Source organism: Anomaloglossus baeobatrachus, chromosome 9, assembly GCF_048569485.1.
Source record: "Anomaloglossus baeobatrachus isolate aAnoBae1 chromosome 9, aAnoBae1.hap1, whole genome shotgun sequence".
NCBI lineage: Eukaryota > Metazoa > Chordata > Amphibia > Anura > Aromobatidae > Anomaloglossus > Anomaloglossus baeobatrachus.
The window spans coordinates 219,985,424-219,998,336 of record NC_134361.1 but is presented as its reverse complement, the minus strand read 5'-3'; the positions used below and the strand labels follow the sequence as shown (position 1 = coordinate 219,998,336).

The 12,913-nt window shown below is 51.9% G+C and overlaps 1 protein-coding gene across 3 annotated transcripts in view; it reads left to right on the top strand.

Annotated features, from left to right (window-relative positions):
• Positions 1-1,796, top strand: part of SLC38A5 (solute carrier family 38 member 5) — a 52,323-nt gene extending 50,527 nt beyond the window's left edge. For all 3 annotated transcript variants that reach the window (XM_075324566.1, XM_075324568.1, XM_075324565.1), the window contains exon 17: positions 805-1,796. In XM_075324566.1, coding sequence (XP_075180681.1) covers positions 805-909 — 105 coding nt within the window. In that variant the 3' untranslated portion in view covers positions 910-1,796. The remainder of the gene's footprint in view (positions 1-804) is intronic.
• The last annotated feature ends 11,117 nt before the right edge of the window (positions 1,797-12,913 follow it).

Genomic DNA, 12,913 nt, shown 5'->3' with positions numbered 1-12,913 from the left:
TTGTTCTCCATCTTCATGCACAGTGATGCTCCTCCTCGGTCTCTTACGCCTCTCCTTTCCCTATCTGTTGTTCTCCATCTTCATGCACAGTGATGTTCCTCCTCGGTCTCTTACGCCTCTCCTTTCCCTATCTGTTGTTCTCCATCTTCATGCACAGTGATGCTCCTCCTTGGTCTCTTACGCCTCTCCTTTCCCTATCTGTTGTTCTCCATCTTCATGCACAGTGATGTTCCTCCTCGGTCTCTTACGCCTCTCCTTTCCCTATCTGTTGTTCTCCATCTTCATGCACAGTGATGCTCCTCCTTGGTCTCTTACGCCTCTCCTTTCCCTATCTGTTGTTCTCCATCTTCATGCACAGTGATGCTCCTCCTTGGTCTCTTACGCCTCTCTTTTCCCTATCTGTTGTTCTCCATCTTCATGCACAGTGATGCTCCTCCTCGGTCTCTTACGCCTCTCCCTTCCCTATCTGTTGTTCTCCATCTTCATGCACAGTGATGCTCCTCCTCGGTCTCTTACGCCTCTCCCTTCCCTATCTGTTGTTCTCCATCTTCATGCACAGTGATGCTCCTCCTCGGTCTCTTACGCCTCTCCTTTCCCTATCTGTTGTTCTCCATCTTCATGCACAGTGATGCTCCTCCTCGGTCTCTTACGCCTCTCCTTTCCCTATCTGTTGTCCTCCATCTTCATGCACAGTGATGCTCCTCCTTGGTCTCTTACGCGTCTCCTTTCCCTATCTGTTGTTCTCCATTTTCATGCACAGTGATGTTCCTCCTTGGTCTCTTACGCCTCTCCTTTCCTTCACAGGCCGCCCTCTTTGCCTCCTTGGGTTTCGTCTTCATGATAATGAGTTTGACTTTCATAATCGTAGACTGGACGACGACGGGAAAAAGTAACATCGGGGGGCACTAGCACGCCCCTGGCCCCCTCTTCCATGGTTAAGGACAATAGGTCGGCGGCACTCCCTAACCCTAACACAAGGGGCTCCAGCTGCTAACACAGGAGTATCGGGAGGAACCGACCGAGGGAAGAGCGGGGCTTACCCATGAGACAATCAAAGCCATAAGTGCCCCCCTCCGAAACTGTGCTACGCCCCCCAGCTGCTGCAAAGCCTTACTACAATCACTTGACATGTTTGCTTCAGGTTTCTTCTCGGTCTTGGTTGTTGGAGGCCGTGCGTCACGTCAACGGTTCTTGGGACAACCCGTCGTTTTACTACAATGTCAAGTGCCTCTTTCCTGAACACTACCAAAATGTCAACGAATCACGGTGTATCTACCTCACCCTCCCCTGCGCCTCAGGGGGTTCAGCGCGCTGCACTCAGGGGGTTAGGTGATCTCTCTAGGAGAGGACACCGCAGCAGCAGCGGCGGAGCATTACAACGTGCCATGTTGCGCAGCAGCGGCGGAGCATTACAACGTGCCATGTTGCACAGCAGCGAGTATATCTTCATTATGCAGCTTGACGCAGACTCGCTATGTTACCCCCTTGACGATTTAAAGGTTTTTTTTTCGGTATAGGGCCCCTCAATCTACGGTTGCCTACGCTCCTATCCCGTGAAGAACAACTGTTACACGGCCGCCAAGGTCACGTCAATCTGATTTGCTTCCCTCCGTCCTGATCACTGTGAATCTTGCGGGATCCCATCATATTCCCTCCCGAATCGTCTGCGGCCACTTGCGGGGTGACCCTCCCGAGTCACACAATCCTGACATGTTACATGCTGGGAGAGCAGCTATACAATGGTTAACGTGTGGCGACCAGGCAAAGAATATTTTAATAAAATTTTTAAAACAAAATTTGTGCAGTTTCTTCTTTTTTTTATGTTAGTCAATTGCAGAGGTGGAAAGAAGAATGAATTTGAGGGGCGATGGCACCCACAATATTGCATATACTCATCTCCGTTCTCCTCCCCCCATCTCGTGAATGGGGAAAACTTTACATATTTCTATAAAAGGTCCTGTCTGTGACCGCGGATCAGCCGTATATTCTCCTATACACCTGCACCCTCAGTGCAGCAGAGCGTGCATATGTTCTCCTACACACCTGCACCCTCATTGCAGCAGAGCGTGCTTATATTCTCCTACACACCTGCACCCTCAGTGCAGCAGAGCGTGCATATGTTCTCCTACACACCTGCACCCTCAGTGCAGCAGAGCGTGCATATGTTCTCCTACACACCTGCACCCTCAGTGCAGCAGAGTGTGCATATGTTCTCCTATACACCTGCACCCTCAGTGCAGCAGAGCGTGCATATGTTCTCCTATACACCTGCACCCTCAGTGCAGCAGAGCGTGCATATGTTCTCCTATACACCTGCAACCACAGTACAGCAGAGCGTGCATATATTCTCCTACACACCTGCACCCTCAGTGCAGCAGAGCGTGCATATGTTCTCCTATACACCTGCACCCTCAGTGCAGCAGAGCGTGCATATGTTCTCCTACACACCTGCACCCTCAGTGCAGCAGAGTGTGCATATATTCTCCTATACACCTGCACCCTCAGTGCAGCAGAGTGTGCATATATTCTCCTATACACCTGCACCCTCATTGCAGCAGAGTGTGCATATGTTCTCCTCTACACCTGCACCCTCAGTGCAGCAGAGTGTGCATATGTTCTCCTATACACCTGCACCCTCAGTGCAGCAGAGCGTGCATATGTTCTCCTATACACCTGCACCCTCAGTGCAGCAGAGCGTGCATATGTTCTCCTATACACCTGCAACCACAGTACAGCAGAGCGTGCATATATTCTCCTACACACCTGCACCCTCAGTGCAGCAGAGCGTGCATATGTTCTCCTATACACCTGCACCCTCAGTGCAGCAGAGCGTGCATATGTTCTCCTACACACCTGCACCCTCAGTGCAGCAGAGCGTGCATATGTTCTCCTATACACCTGCACCCTCAGTGCAGCAGAGCGTGCATATGTTCTCCTACACACCTGCACCCTCAGTACAGCAGAGCGTGCATATGTTCTCCTATACACCTGCACCCTCAGTACAGCAGAGCGTGCATATGTTCTCCTATACACCTGCACCCTCAGTACAGCAGAGCGTGCATATGTTCTCCTATACACCTGCACCCTCAGTACAGCAGAGCGTGCATATGTTCTCCTATACACCTGCACCCTCAGTACAGCAGAGCGTGCATATATTCTCCTATACACCTGCACCCTCAGTACAGCAGAGCGTGCATATATTCTCCTATACACCTGCACCCTCAGTACAGCAGAGCGTGCATATGTTCTCCTACACACCTGCATCCTCAGTGCAGCAGAGCGTGCATATATTCTCCTATACACCTGCACCCTCAGTGCAGCAGAGCGTGCATATGTTCTCCTATACACCTGCACCCTCAGTGCAGCAGAGCGTGCATATATTCTCATACACACCTGCACCCTCAGTGCAGCAGAGCGTGCATATGTTCTCCTATACATCTGCACCCTCAGTGCAGCAGAGCGTGCATATGTTCTCCTACACACCTGCACCCTCAGTACAGCAGAGCGTGCATATGTTCTCCTACACACCTGCAACCACAGTACAGCAGAGCGTGCATATATTTTCCTACACACCTGCACCCTCAGTACAGCAGAGCGTGCATATGTTCTCCTACACACCTGCACCCTCAGTGCAGCAGAGCGTGCATATATTCTCCTACACACCTGCACCCTCAGTGCAGCAGAGCGTGCATATGTTCTCCTATACACCTGCACCCTCAGTACAGCAGAGTGTGCATATGTTCTCCTACACACCTGCACCCTCAGTGCAGCAGAGCGTGCATATGTTCTCCTATACACCTGCACCCTCAGTGCAGCAGAGTGTGCATATATTCTCCTATACACCTGCACCCTCAGTGCAGCAGAGCGTGCATATGTTCTCCTATACACCTGCACCCTCAGTGCAGCAGAGCATGCATATGTTCTCCTATACACCTGCAAACTCAGTGCAGCAGAGCGTGCATATGTTCTCCTATACACCTGCACCCTCAGTGCAGCAGAGCGTGCATATGTTCTCCTATACACCTGCAACCACAGTACAGCAGAGCGTGCATATGTTCTCCTATACACCTGCACCCTCAGTGCAGCAGAGCGTGCATATATTCTCCGACACACCTGCACCCTCAGTGCAGCAGAGCGTGCATATATTCTCCTACACACCTGCACCCTCAGTGCAGCAGAGCGTGCATATGTTCTCCTATACACCTGCACCCTCAGTGCAGCAGAGCGTGCATATGTTCTCCTACACACCTGCACCCTCAGTGCAGCAGAGCGTGCATATGTTCTCCTATACACCTGCACCCTCAGTGCAGCAGAGCGTGCATATGTTCTCCTACACACCTGCACCCTCAGTGCAGCAGAGCGTGCATATGTTCTCCTACACACCTGCACCCTCAGTACAGCAGAGCGTGCATATGTTCTCCTACACACCTGCACCCTCAGTGCAGCAGAGCATGCATATGTTCTCCTACACACCTGCACCCTCAGTGCAGCAGAGCGTGCATATATTCTCATACACACCTGCATCCTCAGTGCAGCAGAGCGTGCATATATTCTCCTATACACCTGCACCCTCAGTGCAGCAGAGCGTGCATATGTTCTCCTATACACCTGCACCCTCAGTGCAGCAGAGCGTGCATATATTCTCATACACACCTGCACCCTCAGTGCAGCAGAGCGTGCATATGTTCTCCTATACATCTGCACCCTCAGTGCAGCAGAGCGTGCATATGTTCTCCTACACACCTGCACCCTCAGTGCATCAGAGCGTGCATATGTTCTCCTATACACCTGCATCCTCAGTGCAGCAGAGCGTGCATATGTTCTCCTATACACCTGCACCCTCAGTGCAGCAGAGTGTGCATATATTCTCCTATACACCTGCACCCTCATTGCAGCAGAGTGTGCATATGTTCTCCTATACACCTGCACCCTCAGTGCAGCAGAGCGTGCATATGTTCTCCTACACACCTGCACCCTCAGTGCAGCAGAGCGTGCATATATTCTCATACACACCTGCATCCTCAGTGCAGCAGAGCGTGCATATGTTCTCCTATACACCTGCACCCTCAGTGCAGCAGAGCGTGCATATGTTCTCCTATACACCTGCACCCTCAGTGCAGCAGAGCGTGCATATATTCTCATACACACCTGCATCTTCAGTGCAGCAGAGCGTGCATATGTTCTCCTATACACCTGCACCCTCAGTGCAGCAGAGCGTGCATATGTTCTCCTACACACCTGCACCCTCAGTGCATCAGAGCGTGCATATGTTCTCCTATACACCTGCACCCTAAGTGCAGCAGAGTGTGCATATGTTCTCCTATACACCTGCACCCTCAGTGCAGCAGAGCGTGCATATATTCTCATACACACCTGCATCCTCAGTGCAGCAGAGTGTGCATATGTTCTCCTATACACCTGCACCCTCAGTGCAGCAGAGTGTGCATATATTCTCCTATACACCTGCACCCTCATTGCAGCAGAGTGTGCATATGTTCTCCTATACACCTGCACCCTCAGTGCAGCAGAGCGTGCATATGTTCTCCTACACACCTGCACCCTCAGTGCAGCAGAGCGTGCATATATTCTCATACACACCTGCATCCTCAGTGCAGCAGAGTGTGCATATGTTCTCCTATACACCTGCACCCTCAGTGCAGCAGAGCGTGCATATGTTCTCCTACACACCTGCACCCTCAGTGCAGCAGAGCGTGCATATGTTCTCCTATACACCTGCAACCACAGTACAGCAGAGCGTGCATATATTCTCCTACACACCTGCACCCTCAGTGCAGCAGAGCGTGCATATGTTCTCCTATACACCTGCACCCTCAGTGCAGCAGAGCGTGCATATGTTCTCCTACACACCTGCACCCTCAGTGCAGCAGAGTGTGCATATATTCTCATACACACCTGCATCCTCAGTGCAGCAGAGCGTGCATATGTTCTCCTATACACCTGCACCCTCAGTGCAGCAGAGCGTGCATATGTTCTCCTATACACCTGCACCCTCAGTGCAGCAGAGCGTGCATATATTCTCCTACACACCTGCACCCTCAGTGCAGCAGAGCGTGCATATGTTCTCCTATACACCTGCACCCTCAGTGCAGCAGAGCGTGCATATGTTCTCCTACACACCTGCACCCTCAGTGCAGCAGAGTGTGCATATGTTCTCCTATACACCTGCACCCTCAGTGCAGCAGAGCGTGCATATGTTCTCCTACACACCTGCACCCTCAGTGCAGCAGAGCGTGCATATATTCTCATACACACCTGCATCCTCAGTGCAGCAGAGCGTGCATATGTTCTCCTATACACCTGCACCCTCAGTGCAGCAGAGCGTGCATATGTTCTCCTATACACCTGCACCCTCAGTGCAGCAGAGCGTGCATATATTCTCATACACACCTGCATCCTCAGTGCAGCAGAGCGTGCATATGTTCTCCTATACACCTGCACCCTCAGTGCAGCAGAGCGTGCATATGTTCTCCTACACACCTGCACCCTCAGTGCATCAGAGCGTGCATATGTTCTCCTATACACCTGCACCCTAAGTGCAGCAGAGTGTGCATATGTTCTCCTATACACCTGCACCCTCAGTGCAGCAGAGCGTGCATATATTCTCATACACACCTGCATCCTCAGTGCAGCAGAGCGTGCATATGTTCTCCTATACACCTGCACCCTCAGTGCAGCAGAGTGTGCATATATTCTCCTATACACCTGCACCCTCATTGCAGCAGAGTGTGCATATGTTCTCCTATACACCTGCACCCTCAGTGCAGCAGAGCGTGCATATGTTCTCCTACACACCTGCACCCTCAGTGCAGCAGAGCGTGCATATGTTCTCCTATACACCTGCAACCACAGTACAGCAGAGCGTGCATATATTCTCCTACACACCTGCACCCTCAGTGCAGCAGAGCGTGCATATGTTCTCCTATACACCTGCACCCTCAGTGCAGCAGAGCGTGCATATGTTCTCCTACACACCTGCACCCTCAGTGCAGCAGAGTGTGCATATATTCTCCTATACACCTGCACCCTCAGTGCAGCAGAGTGTGCATATATTCTCCTATACACCTGCATCCTCATTGCAGCAGAGTGTGCATATGTTCTCCTATACACCTGCACCCTCAGTGCAGCAGAGCGTGCATATGTTCTCCTATACACCTGCAACCACAGTACAGCAGAGCGTGCATATATTCTCCTACACACCTGCACCCTCAGTGCAGCAGAGCGTGCATATGTTCTCCTATACACCTGCACCCTCAGTGCAGCAGAGCGTGCATATATTCTCCTATACACCTGCACCCTCAGTGCAGCAGAGCGTGCATATATTCTCCTATACACCTGCACCCTCAGTGCAGCAGAGCGTGCATATGTTCTCCTATACACCTGCACCCTCAGTGCAGCAGAGCGTGCATATATTCTCCTATACACCTGCACCCTCAGTGCAGCAGAGCGTGCATATATTCTCCTATACACCTGCACCCTCAGTGCAGCAGAGCGTGCATATATTCTCCTATACACCTGCACCCTCAGTGCAGCAGAGCGTGCATATGTTCTCCTACACACCTGCACCCTCAGTGCAGCAGAGCGTGCATATGTTCTCCTATACACCTGCACCCTCAGTGCAGCAGAGCGTGCATATGTTCTCCTACACACCTGCACCCTCAGTGCAGCAGAGCGTGCATATGTTCTCCTACACACCTGCACCCTCAGTACAGCAGAGCGTGCATATGTTCTCCTACACACCTGCACCCTCAGTGCAGCAGAGCATGCATATGTTCTCCTATACACCTGCACCCTCAGTGCAGCAGAGCGTGCATATGTTCTCCTACACACCTGCACCCTCAGTGCAGCAGAGTGTGCATATGTTCTCCTACACACCTGCACCCTCAGTGCAGCAGAGCGTGCATATGTTCTCCTATACACCTGCACCCTCAGTGCAGCAGAGCGTGCATATGTTCTCCTACACACCTGAACCCTCAGTGCAGCTGAGTGTGCATATGTTCTCCTACACACCTGCATCCTCAGTGCAGCAGAGCGTGCATATGTTCTCCTACACACCTGCACCCTCAGTGCAGCAGAGCGTGCATATGTTCTCCTACACACCTGCACCCTCAGTGCAGCAGAGTGTGCATATGTTCTCCTACACACCTGCACCCTCAGTGCAGCAGAGCGTGCATATGTTCTCCTATACACCTGCACCCTCAGTGCAGCAGAGCGTGCATATATTCTCCTACACACCTGCACCCTCAGTGCAGCAGAGCGTGCATATGTTCTCCTATACACCTGCACCCTCAGTGCAGCAGAGCGTGCATATGTTCTCCTACACACCTGCACCCTCAGTGCAGCAGAGTGTGCATATGTTCTCCTATACACCTGCACCCTCAGTGCAGCAGAGCGTGCATATGTTCTCCTACACACCTGCACCCTCAGTGCAGCAGAGCGTGCATATATTCTCATACACACCTGCATCCTCAGTGCAGCAGAGCGTGCATATGTTCTCCTATACACCTGCACCCTCAGTGCAGCAGAGCGTGCATATGTTCTCCTATACACCTGCACCCTCAGTGCAGCAGAGCGTGCATATATTCTCATACACACCTGCATCCTCAGTGCAGCAGAGCGTGCATATGTTCTCCTATACACCTGCACCCTCAGTGCAGCAGAGCGTGCATATGTTCTCCTACACACCTGCACCCTCAGTGCATCAGAGCGTGCATATGTTCTCCTATACACCTGCACCCTAAGTGCAGCAGAGTGTGCATATGTTCTCCTATACACCTGCACCCTCAGTGCAGCAGAGCGTGCATATATTCTCATACACACCTGCATCCTCAGTGCAGCAGAGCGTGCATATGTTCTCCTATACACCTGCACCCTCAGTGCAGCAGAGTGTGCATATATTCTCCTATACACCTGCACCCTCATTGCAGCAGAGTGTGCATATGTTCTCCTATACACCTGCACCCTCAGTGCAGCAGAGCGTGCATATGTTCTCCTACACACCTGCACCCTCAGTGCAGCAGAGCGTGCATATGTTCTCCTATACACCTGCAACCACAGTACAGCAGAGCGTGCATATATTCTCCTACACACCTGCACCCTCAGTGCAGCAGAGCGTGCATATGTTCTCCTATACACCTGCACCCTCAGTGCAGCAGAGCGTGCATATGTTCTCCTACACACCTGCACCCTCAGTGCAGCAGAGTGTGCATATATTCTCCTATACACCTGCACCCTCAGTGCAGCAGAGTGTGCATATATTCTCCTATACACCTGCATCCTCATTGCAGCAGAGTGTGCATATGTTCTCCTATACACCTGCACCCTCAGTGCAGCAGAGCGTGCATATGTTCTCCTATACACCTGCAACCACAGTACAGCAGAGCGTGCATATATTCTCCTACACACCTGCACCCTCAGTGCAGCAGAGCGTGCATATGTTCTCCTATACACCTGCACCCTCAGTGCAGCAGAGCGTGCATATATTCTCCTATACACCTGCACCCTCAGTGCAGCAGAGCGTGCATATATTCTCCTATACACCTGCACCCTCAGTGCAGCAGAGCGTGCATATGTTCTCCTATACACCTGCACCCTCAGTGCAGCAGAGCGTGCATATATTCTCCTATACACCTGCACCCTCAGTGCAGCAGAGCGTGCATATATTCTCCTATACACCTGCACCCTCAGTGCAGCAGAGCGTGCATATATTCTCCTATACACCTGCACCCTCAGTGCAGCAGAGCGTGCATATGTTCTCCTACACACCTGCACCCTCAGTGCAGCAGAGCGTGCATATGTTCTCCTATACACCTGCACCCTCAGTGCAGCAGAGCGTGCATATGTTCTCCTACACACCTGCACCCTCAGTGCAGCAGAGCGTGCATATGTTCTCCTACACACCTGCACCCTCAGTACAGCAGAGCGTGCATATGTTCTCCTACACACCTGCACCCTCAGTGCAGCAGAGCATGCATATGTTCTCCTATACACCTGCACCCTCAGTGCAGCAGAGCGTGCATATGTTCTCCTACACACCTGCACCCTCAGTGCAGCAGAGTGTGCATATGTTCTCCTACACACCTGCACCCTCAGTGCAGCAGAGCGTGCATATGTTCTCCTATACACCTGCACCCTCAGTGCAGCAGAGCGTGCATATGTTCTCCTACACACCTGAACCCTCAGTGCAGCTGAGTGTGCATATGTTCTCCTACACACCTGCATCCTCAGTGCAGCAGAGCGTGCATATGTTCTCCTACACACCTGCACCCTCAGTGCAGCAGAGCGTGCATATGTTCTCCTACACACCTGCACCCTCAGTGCAGCAGAGTGTGCATATGTTCTCCTACACACCTGCACCCTCAGTGCAGCAGAGCGTGCATATGTTCTCCTATACACCTGCACCCTCAGTGCAGCAGAGCGTGCATATGTTCTCCTACACACCTGCACCCTCAGTACAGCAGAGCGTGCATATGTTCTCCTATACACCTGCACCCTCAGTGCAGCAGAGCGTGCATATGTTCTCCTACACACCTGCACCCTCAGTGCAGCAGAGCGTGCATATGTTCTCCTATACACCTGCACCCTCAGTGCAGCAGAGCGTGCATATGTTCTCCTATACACCTGCACCCTCAGTGCAGCAGAGCGTGCATATGTTCTCCTACACCTGCACCCTCAGTGCAGCAGAGCGTGCATATGTTCACCTACACACCTGCACCCTCAGTGCAGCAGAGCGTGCATATATTCTCCTACACCTGCACCCTCAGTGCAGCAGAGCGTGCATATGTTCTCCTATACACCTGCACCCTCAGTGCAGCAGAGCGTGCATATGTTCTCCTACACACCTGCACCCTCAGTGCAGCAGAGTGTGCATATGTTCTCCTACACACCTGCACCCTCAGTACAGCAGAGCGTGCATATGTTCTCCTACACACCTGCAACCACAGTACAGCAGAGCGTGCATATGTTCTCCTACACACCTGCACCCTCAGTGCAGCAGAGCGTGCATATGTTCTCCTACACACCTGCACCCTTAGTGCAGCAGAGCGTGCATATGTTCTCCTACACACCTGCACCCTCAGTGCAGCAGAGCGTGCATATGTTCTCCTATACACCTGCACCCTCAGTACAGCAAAGCGTGCATATATTCTCACACACACCTGCACCCTCAGTGCAGCAGAGCGTGCATATATTCTCCTATACACCTGCACCCTCAGTGCAGCAGAGCGTGCATATATTCTCCTATACACCTGCACCCTCAGTGCAGCAGAGTGTGCATATGTTCTCCTACACCTGCACCCTCAGTGCAGCAGAGCGTGCATATGTTCTCCTATACACCTGCACCCTCAGTGCAGCAGAGCGTGCATATGTTCTCCTACACACCTGCACCCTCAGTGCATCAGAGCGTGCATATGTTCTCCTATACACCTGCACCCTCAGTGCAGCAGAGTGTGCATATGTTCTCCTATACACCTGCACCCTCAGTGCAGCAGAGCGTGCATATATTCTCATACACACCTGCATCCTCAGTGCAGCAGAGTGTGCATATGTTCTCCTATACACCTGCACCCTCAGTGCAGCAGAGCGTGCATATGTTCTCCTATACACCTGCACCCTCAGTGCAGCAGAGCGTGCATATGTTCTCCTACACACCTGCACCCTCACTGCAGCAGAGCGTGCATATGTTCTCCTACACACCTGCACCCTCAGTGCAGCAGAGCGTGCATATGTTCTCTTACACACCTGCACCCTCACTGCAGCAGAGCGTGCATGTTCTCCTACACACCTGCACCCTCAGTGCAGCAGAGCGTGCATATGTTCTCCTACACACCTGCACCCTCACTGCAGCAGAGCGTGCATATGTTCTCCTACACACCTGCACCCTCAGTGCAGCAGAGCGTGCATATGTTCTCCTACACACCTGCACCCTCAGTGCAGTAGAGCATGCATATATTCTCCTATACACCTGCACCCTCAGTGCAGCAGAGCGTGCATATGTTCTCCTATACACCTGCACCCTCAGTGCAGCAGAGCGTGCATATGTTCTCCTATACACCTGCACCCTCAGTGCAGCAGAGCGTGCATATATTCTCCTATACACCTGCACCCTCAGTGCAGCAGAGCATGCATATATTCTCCTATACACCTGCACCCTCAGTGCAGCAGAGCGTGCATATGTTCTCCTATACACCTGCACCCTCAGTGCAGCAGAGCGTGCATATGTTCTCCTACACACCTGAACCCTCAGTGCAGCAGAGCGTGCATATGTTCTCCTATACACCTGCACCCTCAGTGCAGCAGAGCGTGCATATATTCTCCTATACACCTGCACCCTCAGTGCAGCAGAGCGTGCATATATTCTCCTATACACCTGCACCCTCAGTGCAGCAGAGTGTGCATATATTCTCCTACACACCTGCACTCTCAGTGCAGCAGAGTGTGCATATATTCTCCTATACACCTGCACCCTCAGTGCAGCAGAGCGTGCATATGTTCTCAATGGGAAGAGTAAATAAAATAAGATGGACACCTCTGGCAGCAGCTTATGCCATGGGGGGGTTCAAAGGACCAGATGATAACATTGCAACAAAGCCAATCCTTCTATCTCCCCCCCAAACAATTGGTTGGGGGGAGGAGCTGAGACCCCATTATACATATTAGAGGATCGTTCTTGTTTACCAATGGGACAACTGACTGCAGCAGGAGCTTCCCCCCTCTCTCATTAATCTCCAGTGTCCTGGCGCATTATTTGCCTTATCCCCAGAATACTGGGCTGAAATGTGTCTGCAATTGCTGCGTCTCACCAAAATAGGATGTATTTAGAGAAGTTCCTCTCATGACACAACCCCTGTAATTTCTGGGTTACCCCCTTTCTAAAGTCAGGGTACACATGGGCATC